Source organism: Macrosteles quadrilineatus, unplaced genomic scaffold (genome assembly GCF_028750875.1).
Source record: "Macrosteles quadrilineatus isolate MER2022 unplaced genomic scaffold, UCM_ALF_1.0 Scaffold_2__2_contigs__length_208266976, whole genome shotgun sequence".
Lineage (NCBI taxonomy): Eukaryota > Metazoa > Arthropoda > Insecta > Hemiptera > Cicadellidae > Macrosteles > Macrosteles quadrilineatus.
Genome location: NW_026542595.1, coordinates 52034383 through 52047915, shown reverse-complemented (window position 1 = coordinate 52047915; position 13533 = coordinate 52034383). Strand labels below are relative to the sequence as shown.

At 33.4% G+C, this 13533-nt stretch overlaps 1 protein-coding gene across 2 annotated transcripts in view; it reads left to right on the top strand.

Moving 5' to 3' along the window:
* The window catches only part of LOC128987481 (serendipity locus protein alpha-like), a 57997-nt gene extending 55269 nt beyond the window's left edge, over nt 1-2728 (top strand). For both annotated transcript variants that reach the window (XM_054408344.1, XM_054408343.1), the window contains 3 exons: nt 528-620; nt 1367-1714; nt 2149-2728. In XM_054408344.1, the coding sequence (XP_054264319.1) occupies nt 528-620; nt 1367-1714; nt 2149-2408 (701 nt within the window). In that variant the 3' untranslated portion in view covers nt 2409-2728. The remainder of the gene's footprint in view (nt 1-527; nt 621-1366; nt 1715-2148) is intronic.
* Nucleotides 2729-13533: the final 10805 nt, after the last annotated feature.

The following is a 13533-nucleotide window of genomic DNA, read 5'->3' as shown; positions in this document are numbered from 1 at the left end:
CCAGGTTGAAGTTCGTTCGCTATGCTCACTCACCTTTTGGTTGCAAATTAGCTGTTGTCATAAATGTAAAAGAAATAATAGTGCTGCACCCTGTTGGTAATCCTTGTAACTTTAATGCTATTGGACATCATAGAACAGAACCAACTTGTTTAATTGAAACAGCTGTTAAGATTCATTAATTCCATTTCTCATAAGGTTAACATGGGAATCTCCAGAGCCACTGGGGCGGAGCCACTGGGGCGGAGCCGATTGGACGGATCACGAAATTGATGGTGTATAAACCTATCCCATGAAATTCTACACGTATGTACCAAGTTTCGTGGCAATCGGTTCAGCGGTGTCTGAGTTTATCACTGCCAAATATATATATATATATACAAACATCCTCTTTTATACTTATAGATAGCCTACAAACATTTTGGTAAGCTGCAATTATTATATAATTTTTGAACTTTTGGGCTTCGTCCAAAAAAACATACTCAATTAAAACAATTTCCTTTACATCTCATACCATGCAATTATTTCAGAACCTTCACAAATGGTCAGGAGTATTAGAGATCTCCCTCTTGATATATCATTATCAACTTCAAAATCTCAGCATGCTTCTTACAGACCACCATGTGAGTACATTCTCATTATATGTTAACATTTCTACAAAAATATTATGTAAACGTAAATATTTCTTTTTATGGTATAAGTGTTAAGATACTTTCTGCATGATTGCTGCATACTATAGCATGGCACATAATTAAATATTTTTACCATTTTTGTTTTCTGATTCACACTTATGCAAAAATGTGTATATCAGGACCACGTCACCAGTGGTGTAGTTGTAAAAATCTTCTAGTGCAGGAACGCTCACCATTGTCAAGTAAAAATAAGTGTCATTTACCAATGTATAGGTACTGGTACTTTGGAAAGAAAACATAGTATAGTGGGAATGCTGTTCCTGCCTCACTACACCACTGCATATAATACAGACTCCCTACATGATGAGGGATACTACCAATTAGGTATATTCATAGCAAAACAAAAATAAAAATACATTTTCAGAAAATTATACACAATTATAAAACTTTAAAAGATGTCTGCTTATTACAGAAATTTAACGAGTATTCAATACTCAATCCAAAAATCTGGTTTGAGGTTTTTGCAATTTCACTTTGTGTTGGCTCTCTGATTAGTCTTGACTAATTGTATTTATATCGATTATACTACCAATAAAAACTTTTCCTAATCTTAGATGAATTTTAATGAGCTGTCTGCATCAAGTTGATCCATTTAATGAGATTATGCTGTTAAAAACTGACAACATTACTTTTATTGACTATTGATACAATAAATGGATTTTTTTGTTACACTTTAGGGTTGCAGAGAAAAATCAATGACCTGAAAGAGAAGACACGAGTAAAATCAGACAACATAAAATTAAAAGAAGAAAAAGATGCATTTTCTGCGAGAAGCGTAGTTGAAAATTGTATCACCCCCGATCACAAAGCTAAAATAAGTAATTTTCAGACACCAAAAAATACAGTGGATAGTGATGAGAACTTGTTGACTCCTTTTTTGAAGAAAACCACAGAGAGGAATGCCACTCTGTACCAGAGAACACCTCGCAGAGTTGTCCAGAACCAGATGTTGGACAGTCTGAGTCCAGCCTCGCAATGTAGCTGGTCTGTTGGCCACCCTGCCAGTCTAGTATTGGATATCTCAGGTACATCATAAAAATATCGTCGTTAGTTTACATCAAAACTTGCATTTAACAAAAGATCGCCAACTTTTCACATTTTGAGAAAAATTAGTACTATTTGTCATGAGCCATTGAGCACAAGTATGCCTACTGTTGGACATTAAAATTTAATTAAAATAAAAATTATTTCGGGTGGATTTTGGCAATTGTTAAAAAAGTTATCTGGCCACTTACATAAATTCACGAACTATTAACATTTTTTTCTTAGTCATCAAAATTTATGTAGGTATAATTCCCGATTGTCAGGTTGGCTGGACACCCTGGACACTTTTAGGTCAGTTGGTTTGTATGCTGAATGCTGATGTTTATGAACTGTATCTTTGTGCAGTAACCAATCATATGGACTATTGCTTATCCAACCTTTAAAGTGTTTACAATATTCTCTTGTCTCCTTATAGAAATTCTGGACAGCTTGAGTGAGCTTGCTGACACTTTTTCATCCATAAAAGAAGCAGAAGCGATCAGCTGGCAACAGCCTCAGCCGACCCCAGCGTCAGACGCCATGCACAAGTACTTCTCTGGCAACTCCTTAGACAGTCAATGGTTCTCTTTGGCCTCTGTCAGGACTGATGAAGTGTCTGCTGATGTGGAAACTCCTGAGAGGCTACTAGACCTTCAACGAGTGGACGAGAAAATACGCAACCTTAAGTTATCATGACCAAACTGTGATCATAGACTAAGGAAACAAAGCAGACGGGCAGCAGTCGTTGCGCGTGTGTTAGTTCATGATGCGTGTATCAGGCAGCGCCACTGTTGATGATGCAAAAGATCTCCTTTACCGACGCGAGTATGACGAACGGTGTTCTCCTACTAAATTACTTACATTTTTAGATTGAAATTTACATATTTATAATCTGCAAATGTTACAAAACAGATATAAATCTGGATTTAAACTAAAAATCATAAACATTTCAGTTGAATAGGTGTGAGAAAGGATTGGATAAGCAGGCTTACCTTAAGAAATGTAGACATCCCACTTCATTCACTACAGAACACAGAAGAAAACACAAAACAAAATAAGTTGGATAATAGTTTTAAAATACATGAGTAGTGAATTCATGAAGACATAGACCTAAATGACATTGCAAGCGTGGAATTTTATTTGATGTTCATGATAGAAAAATATTTTTTTTAATAAATGTAGATAAATAGCTACTTAAATACTCTAAAACAAAAAATCTTCTATTAACTGGCATAAAATATCTAATTCCACATTGTAAAAAGCAAGCGTACAGTCCTAGCAATGTAAAATTAATTTTAGTTTGCGATTGTAGCTGTTGTTGTATTGTTAATTAGGCCTAAAGCTTCGTTTGATAATTCAAAACGGTTCATTTGTTTAACTCATGTTTTGTTATTTGTTTACTTCAATGTACACATATTAAACATACACTTCAAAAATTTTGAAACTGCATATTATTCCTTTATACACAAAATAAAAGGGTATTTACTCAGGGGAGGTATAGATGAGGTTACGATGACAGCTGTGGGTTCTCATTAGCAGAGGGAACACCATTACCGTAACAATACGGTCTTCAGCCATCGGCCTCGGTGGTCTAGTGGATAGCGTGCCGGGCTAATATGCTGTGAGCCCCGGGTTCGAAACCCGCTGGTGGCACTAACTTTTTGACTAAGATTTTTTCATTATCAGCACGTTTGGTTGGTTTGGTTCGGTTATGACAGTTTAATTTTATTATTAAGTCATTATAAAATTTTAATTGAGCAATTTCTAGTTTTATTTATTGAACAGAATTATTTTTTCTATTAATAAACTTTTTTATATTATTTCATTATCAGCAAGTTTGGTTAGTTCGGTTAGGTTATGATAGTAATTTTATAATAAAAGAATTATAACATTGAATTTGAGGCATTTATAATTTTATTTTATGAACAGAAATATTTTTGCGATTAGTAAACCTTCATTGCCAAAATGCTCTCTACTACAGCGCTGTTCACGGAGGAATTTTGAACGAATGCCTCAATCGTACCTCCCTTAAGTCAGACCCAAATAAAAGAACCCTACTGTTAAGTTTATTTTTATAAATGTAAATCAATAGCCTATGTTGTAAATAAATAACTCTCAATCTGGTAAAAAAATATGTTTTATAATAATATTTGACTAAAGAATAAAAAACTTTGACAGTTATACCAAGGCCCCACTAGAAAAAGTTTTTTCTAGTTATTTTTAATATAACTTGGTATGTATTTCAAAAATTTTGATCTATTATAGGTTGTTTTCTTTTCAAAAAAATTCAATTGATGCTGATCAGTCTGGATTTCATATCCGTATTGTAGAGTGTGTTTTGTTGTTTAAAGTTACTTTTTCAGGGTTGGATTTTACGTAGATGATTGATCATAAATGTACTGCCCACTAGTATGAATGTATCATAAATGTACTCGTGGATAGATTCACTGTCATATCCCATATGTTTTTGGTAAATAATCTGGCTGTTTACGTCTGGCAACTTAAGTACAACTATTCACCACTGTGACGTAGTGTTGCGCTGCCCGTGCTGCAGCATGGCCTGTTTGCTGGTAAGCTTAAAATGAAAATATTTCATTTTCTTTCATTTTATAGTCAAAACTTAAGATGCAAATGTGTAAGGTCGAATTACCACTTTGCAATTGATGTGTTCACTACAGCATATTTAAAAAAAGCCTTCTATTACAGACAAGAAAACTTCAAACATAGTAGTGTATTTAATCAGTATTAACATTAATATTTATCAAATTAAAATATTCTTTACATCCTTGGTAAACAGGTCTATTATAATTAGTATACATGTATAATAACTTGGAGGATAGTGTTTTTGGCCTGTGGGTATATCCAAATGGAAAAGTAAATTGATCCTTTGTTTAGGTCTTGCTATGGCACAAACAGAAATTGGTTCTTTCATATAGGGGGAAAAATCTAAGCTCAAAACCAAACAATTTGATCTTTTAAATGCAAGACTAAAGTGATGAATAAAACAATTTATTTACATAAAACTTTATTGATAATAAATAACATTGAAGTAAAAATATAAACAAAATCACAGATGCATGTTTTCTATTTTAAGTATACCAAACCTTTTTAAAATTGTCAATATAAAAATAGCTTTGAGCACTCTCTACATACAATATTTTTAATATTCCGTTACATTCTTGCGTTCATTTAAACATTTGTTATCGCTACGTTCATGCATTATATGACAAATCATGGCTATTAATTTATTTCTAACTTACAAAAAGTCGTATTGATTAGGATAAAGTAGTTTCTAATTTCAATCAACTACGATAGGCTAATATTAACATTTTCACAAAGCTTTAGAGGTGTGAATGTCCTACAGAGGATGCTGTGGATTTTGTATCCACATGAGAAGGACTCTGTTTCACATGCACAATGTAGTAAGACTAATCTTTAATACAAACATCTTGTTGGGGAGTAAAAGTTACTCTGCAATACAGTACTAACAGTGAATGAATGGATGATATTTATTGAAGTTTACAGGGTTTAGGCTACTGGTGCTTTGTCATGAATAAAACCGTTTTTAGGTGAATCTCTACTAAAGGCAATTTTATAGAGGTGTCCAGCCGAACTAGATACCGAGAATACCAGGAATTGTAATTGAGTTTTTATGACTTGAACCAGAGGTGCCCATCCCCCCCAAACCCAGAGGCGCAACCCCCCCCCCAAGCCAAAGGAGTAGTTCTCCCCCCCCCAATTTATGCTGCCGTCTATTTAAACCTACCCTCCCCCCACCAATTTATCTGACAATTTTCCCTTTACCTCATAAAACGATCATTCCAATTTAGTATTTAGTAAACTTGAGGTAAAGAAAAACAAACTTGCTGATAACAAAATTTAAATGTTTAATAGGAAACGAACAACATTTAACAATACTTCATTAGGTATATCTAACTAATGGACGAATTAGAAGTGTTTCAATTTACATTTCAGAATCTCTATTGTCAGCTAACATGTGTTCAGTATTGCAATAGACAACGTCTTCAAAACGTACAACAATATACTAGGTGAATTACTCTACTCCAACACAGTATTGTAACTGTACAATATATTAGGTGGCATTAAATTTTACTAGGGATGGACGAGATTGGATTTTTAGTTCGAGACGAGACGAGACAAGATTTTTTATTTCTCATAAAATTTCGAGACGAGATCGAGACGGGATTTCCCTTCTCATACGCAACGGGAAATGCACGTTCAAAATTTTTACCTGATTTTGTAACATTGTTAGATGACTGTTTAAATACAAAAATAATGATAATAGGCAAGAATATTTACAATCTTTTATTAAAAAACATCAGCATAACATTTTTTTATTAATCACGCCTAACTTATTAAAAATGCCTACGATTAGGAAACATAGTGATATCAGTTAGGATAGAGTTCAACTTATCCTAAAATAAAATAAATCATAAAATAAAAGCAATATTAATTTTTATAAAATAGTTACTTGTTTTGACTTTTTATAGTAATTAAACATTCCTCACACTGCTTACACTTAACAAAACTTCTCAAATGTTATTAAAGTAATATTATTAAAATAATTAAAGTAATATTTACATTTAAAGAATTAATTAAATAAGAACGCCTTCGCAAAGGAAACGCAACTACAACACGCTCGTGTATTGCGGGTATTGCATTGACTTTCTGCAGGCGTTTTTAATTTTTTTTTTTTTTTTTTTATTCTCGTCTCGATAAAAATCTCGGCCAAAAATAAATCTCGTCTCGTGTAACGAGATTTAAAATTTCCCGAAAATTTCCCGAAATTTCGAGACTTGACCATCCCTAAATTTTACAGAGAAAGAATCTCAGAGAAGAATTTTAAGAAATCAAACCGCTTTAAAAATACATTAATAATACTTTGGCAAAGTTTTTTTTTTTTTCAAAATTATAGGCAGTCACGAAATAAGACAGACTTGTTGCTCGCCACTCCCTGGCTCTACAAACACCGCCACTCCAAACAACACACTCCAAAAACTCGATTTTACTCTACAAAAATCGCCAGGCAAAATACCCACAAAAGGTTTTTGTGACGAAGTAATCTTATAATTAATTTTGATAGCCCCAGGATTGCCTTTTATGACTAATAATGGTAGAAACGCATCTTGTCAGACAATCTGTTTATACACAAAACACGAAACGATAACAGATAGGCCTATCAATTCACGTGAGTATATTGCCGCGGGCAGGACTGGAAGTAAACTGAATCAGGTTATGACGGAAAGACGTGGTCTCTGGATTGTCGTCTGTGTTATCAAAAGCTGATATTGGACTAGTTGTAGTGACGGAGGAGAGTGTTGAAAATATAATGGGATTCATAATTGAGTTTTCCATTTAAAATTATTGAAAATAATAACCAATTTATCTGCTGGATATAAATTATGGTCTCGAAATTCTACAGTAGTGCACTAAAGGAAATTTATTAAATACTTTGAGGAGTTTGAAATATATAAATACATAAAACTAGGGACAGCGCAAAAGTTTTGAGTGAAAGTGAAAACACTCAATTAATTATGAATCCCATTATACTTTTAACACTCTTCTCAGTCACTACAATAGTCCTATATCAGCTGGTGACAATGCAGACGACAATCCAGAGACCACGTCTGTCTGTCATAACCTGAACCTGATTCAGTTTACTTCCAGTTCTGACGACGGCAATATATACGCGTGAATTGATAGGCCTATCTGTAATCGTTTTGTGTGGTGGAGGTAAAGAACCACCAAAACATATGTAGCAAATAAAATTCGACACTGACACTGGTATATTAAGGATTGTCTGACAAGGTGCGTTTTTACCATTCTTAGAAGCAAATCTTAATTACGAATGGCAAAATGTTGTTGGTGTTGATAGTGAGCTACTTAGAAACAATTTTTCGGGCTGCTTATACAAAATTTTTCATTCATTATGACAGCTAGCAAAAAACATCCCCCCCAAAATCCCCTCAAAAAAGTCCCCCCCAAAAATTCCTGTGGCGCAAACGCGCCACAGTACCCCCCCTCTGGGCACCCCTGACTTGAACATATTTGTGAATTTTGTATGTTGTTGGGAAATTTGGAATAATTTCCAATAGACTATGGCCGAGTATCCATTCATCTACGTCACAATTTTTTCAACAACAAACCGGAAAGATCAAATGTGACACAACACCAGTTACAAAATGGCCACTCAATAGGAAAAATGGAGGATAGTCTATGCTTTTTAAAGAATAGTAAAAAAGGATATGTAATGAATGCTTGGGAAAAAATTTATATTTATAAGTAAAAATGTAAAAATATAAATAAGCTGATTCATGAACAAGTAAATTTTGACTCCAGTTGTACTTATAAAAATGTATTGGCCAGTGCTTCCGGTAGCCAATAGGATATAAGTAGGGACTCCATTCAAGATTTTTGTCATTCCCCTATTGTGTCTGATGATGATTGGAGTGTCCAATTGAAATTGATCACACCTTACCATCTTTTATGTATATTTACCGTCTAGTTAGTAACAGTATAAGCATAAAGCCTATGTTTTAAGTGTTATAAGAAGTTTCTTTTATTTACTTTCCAATTTTCCATACCATTTTTTCTGCCACTAAGGTTATCGTGTAGTTAGAAGAACGCAATCACAGTAGATAAACAACCGAAGACAATAAATATATTTACACAACCGAAGACGATCACGATGTCTCCGTAATCGTGAAAGTGATATATGACCATTTAGAGTTATAATAATAAATAGTTTTAGTTTTTTGTTGAAATTTGAATGCATTTCTGGCTAATCTAAACAGGGTACAATCCCAAATAGCGAGACTGATGTACCATCAAAGTATTATAAATTGTTGTGTTCTAGACTCTTGGCAGTAATCTTAAAAATGGCTGTATCTTTTTTTGTTGGAGTTGGCTATTATTATTATTATTTAAATAAAACTATTTATATTAGAGATATGGTATAGTAATGTAAATTTAACATGTAAATGCATTTTTTGTAAATAATAAATTAGCATGTATAGTGATTTGGCAGATTTATAGCTATAAGGGTACTGTTCTATGTTAGCTGTTGTGTTAGTCCCGGTGAAAGCTGTTTTGAAGAAATGTACATGTGAAACCGAGTGTGGATGAAATAGTTGCTCGATGATGTAATGCATTTTACTAATTTAATTAAGTAATTAAATATTAAATTATTGATTTCAATTATTTAAGGAGACATGCAAAATAAATTATCTACCAACTAATAAAAAACACACTACACACCACAAATAAATTAAGTACCGGTATTAACAAGAAGACTTCTAGCATAGACAGTAAAAATATTAATTTTACAGAAAAAGTAAACATTGATCCAATAGTATACATATAATAGTATAATAGTATATAGAAACAAATATTTTTTTGTTTTCTTGCAGTTTTAAAAACATCTACATATATGAAATTTGTAAAATGAAATATAATGACAAAAATTGAGTAAAATATTGAAATTACAAAGCAACATTAATTTAAAGCCTGGCACATCTCTTTTTAATTAACTTAGTCACCATTATAATTAGAATATTACTCCTTGTACAACATAGAAATGGTAACAGATAAAATTGCTACAAAGAATTTAAAGCCACATTTAAAAAAGCTGGGACTGTGAGTCCAATCTTGCATGGGTGTAGAGGAACACGTTCCAGACTGAAATCCTGTTAATTACGGTCTGTTGACCTGTCAGTTCCAGGTAGGCTCATGGAGAGGTGAGAAAGTGAGAGTGATTGTTGGCAGAGGGGGAGGGAGAGATAAGTTATTATTATGGTTACTAGCGGCTTGTAGGGACATAAGTCCCTAAAAAGCTCAAATATGTAAAACAAATTATTGTAATATTTACAAACTCAGAATCAAATTATCAAAGTGTCAGGATATCCCAGTACAACAAATATATGGTGTAAAACAATTTGTTGTTTGTCTTTGTTCGCTTTTGTACAACAAATCTTAAACTAAAAATGTTAGTAAATCTACAAAGAAAGTGTAGAATAAATCTTGAACACGTTTTGAAATAAAAACAAAGCAGAAGTTTTCCATTTAATCTTGAATTGTTAATTATTTAGTCAATTTGGTTGTTTCATGTTAAACATTAAAACTACACACATTTGATCAGTTTCACAGAAAAATAATTTATTTCAACAGTCTATAACGTAACTAAAAAGTCTTATTATTATAGATAACGTTAGAAAGTCCTGGTTTTTTATATAGTACATTGCAGAATTGACTGGCAAATGAGTAATCCAAATGTAATATTGCTTGGTATTTACTCAGGGGAGGTATAGAAGAGGCTACGATGACAGCTGTGGGCTTCTTATTAGCTTAGGGAACGCCATTACCGTAACAAAACGATCGGTAGTTATCGGCCTCGGTGGTCTGATGGTTAGCGTGCTGGGCTGATATACTGTAGGTCCCGGGTTCGAATCCTGCTGGTAGCATTAACTTTTTGTCCAAGATTTTTTTATTATCAGCAAGTTTGGTTGGTTTGGTTCGGTTATTACAGTTTAATTTTATTATTAAGTCATTATAAAATTTTAATTGAGCAAATTCTAGTTTTATTTAATAAACAGAATTATTTTTCCGATTTCTAAACTTTTGTTATATTATTTCTTTATCAGCAAGTTTGGTTAGTTCGGTTAGGTTATGATAGTTTAATTTTATAAATAAAAAATAATAAAATTGAATTTGAGACATTTATAATTTTATTTTATGAACAGAACTATTTTTGCGATTAGTAAACCTTCATTGCCAAAGTGCTCTCTACTACAGCGCTGTTCACGGAGGAATTTTGAACTAAATGCCTCATTCGTACCTCCCCTAAGTCAGACCCAATATTGCTTACTGGCTTAATGATAAATCACGATCAGCTGTATTGAAGTAAACAAAAATCAGCAGTAAATGGCTTCTAATGCTATTCTTATGGAGAACATTTTTTACGTTATATCGAATTTTGTGTAGCAATTTTGGGAATTTCACTATTTTTCCCGCCATCACGGGATCGAGACCTTTAATTTGAGCCCTCTCCCGTCATTCTACGACTTACCAATCGCCCACAATTTTTACACAAAGAATCTCGGCTTACGTAATTAATATATAGTTAGATTTTTTGTAATTTAAATTGTCTTTATACCGTACCACAAGTCATAAGGAAAATCTAAGACTTCCAACTAACCGTATTTATATGAGGCCTGTATGAATTAATAATGAAAAGATCAAGATGAGAAGAACAAGAAAAAACTAGAAAAAGAAGTTTTCTCGTACAGTAGCAACGGGACTCTTAAGACACATCAAGTATTCAAATTATTATAAATAGTTTAGCGAGAAAACAGAAAATATATATGAATACATGTTTCCTTTGCTGCATATAATATTTGTTAGTCATACGGAAGTCCATTCAAGTGACCCATATGTGAACAGTTTAGTTGTGGTATGACACCAAAACTCCAACCAAGAATGAAGGGATCTTTCTCACCCCTCCTCCAGCAACCACTGCCCTAGATCATAAATCTGGGGATTACCGCAAACAAGGATCTGGCACGCTGTCCGTCTCCCATTTTGCGTATAACAACAAGCAAATAATCCCACCAGCATTTGGTAGTTATGGCTTAAGAATTAAGGAAGTTATGGCCTACCAACAAAAAAAGTACTTTAGAAATTATATAGATATAGACATAGATATATAGATTTAGTATGTTATAGTCCTATTAACTCTTAACAAAATAGTATAACCCCATTGCTGTAAAAAATATGGTTCAAAAGTTATTGTAATTTATGTGATTTTTCCATTAAAAAACATAAAATACCTCCGCCACAGCAAACCTGCTGTCTAAGCAAATTTCCAATTGCCTGAAATGATTTTCAATTTAAGTCTGTTTTTTAGTAAAATTATTATAGCTTAGTACGAGAGCTCACCCCATGGTCGAAAACCCTACCAAAAGTATGTATTGTGAAAACTTCTCTATTTTCACCCCACGCTGTAAATAAAACATGTGATTGGAATTTCTTCCATTTGTTTTTATTTTCTGTTTATATTTTGTTGCTATTTTGTCACCAGCATGGCAACCCATAAGACCCATGTTAATTTTTTTAAATTTAAAATAAATTTTTTGTGCTTATTTTTGAGCCTATTTTAATTTATAAAGGGATTCTGCACATCTACAGGAAAATATCTTTCATTTGGTACCAACCGCGAGTAATTCGGTCCAGTAGTATGGTCAGGCTAGCTATCATAAGTTTTGCAAAAGTTTTTTAGTATATAAGATAAAATCAATAAATTTGCCAAGTGTGATATCCATAAACAAGCAAACTACTGCATTTTACAATATTCACCTAAAAATAACATGGGAATTTTATATTTTCAATTTTTTGAGTTTCCTCTTAAACCAATAACCGTACAAAAACACTTCGATAAACTAAACTATTTGTTTGTGGGAAATTGGGAAATTTTATGTTTTTTGAGGGTCAAAAATTAGAAAAACCAATTTTTACCCCATAAAACCCCGTTCCCATGGTCCGATCACGCTGGTTCGTGAACTATTTCAAGTTTACCTTTCCTTACACCTTAAAACCAAATTTCATCAAAATCTGACAAAAATTACTCAAGTTGTCGTTTTTACGGACACACATATATATATATAAATTTGAACGAATGGTGTTTTTGGCCTCTGGGGACAACAAAATGAAAAAGTAAATCGGTCCCGAGTTAATATTTTATGGTTCTTATAATTGTAAACTGTAAACATAATGGTACAACCCGCATTGCTGTAAAAAGTACAGTACAAAAGTTATGGAAACTTTTGTGATTTTCCCAAAAAATATCATAGTTATTCCCACTGCTTACCCATGATAAAGGTTGTTAACAAGGTAATAGGCAGATTGCTGATACCGTTTATTTTATTTATCCACGCCACTTACAATTTTACGTTTTTGTGCAAGAGACCCGTGTAAACCCTGGTCTTGTTACTATCTACTGTCGTCATTTTGCTAAGTATCACCAAAGTTAATAAACCGATAACAAATTGTAAATGGGTTCAGAATCGACACGCATGGAATGAAACCAGTGACCTTCAATGTGAGCACAATAACTACTCAACTACCCAGACTATCCAGCAACTACTCCCTGACATCACCTGATAGCAACCAGATCATTCTGAGTATATTAAATATAAATAAATAGACAAATAATAATTTTTTGCATCTAGAAAAAAGGAAAGATTCTTTTCCTAAAATCATAATCAAAATTAATATAAGTTTTATCCTAGTTGTACAACAGTTAATCAAGATCAATGAGGAATTCAACAAAATAATACTAGCTAAGTAGCTTTTGAGCAGTTAGAACACATCAAACATCTTAACCCATCTGCTTAATTCATCTTACACAACAGTAAAACCTTGATTAACACGTCGACTGCGCGTGCCGACTTTAGTCGGCGTCGCCAGCGCTCCCAGGTGGCGCGCGCCGACTAAAGTCGGCACCAGACCAACAGAAATATATTGAGTCAGTGTGAGCTTAGCCTCAGACGGAGACGTTATAATCGTTGCCAGCCTGCCAGCTTAGAATGCGAGCTTTACTTTGGTGTAGGTTGGTACTAAAATTTCCCGTAAAATCCTGTCTGGCAATGCTTTTGTCCCGGTTTCGGGGATTTTTTCTCTTCAACCCACATTACAAAGACACTGGATACGGATCCATGCAGTGCTGCTACCTTTGGGTGTTTCAGTGAACTACATCCACTCTCGGGATAACGCAGCACAGTCACCACTGCTCTTTTGTGATTCGTCA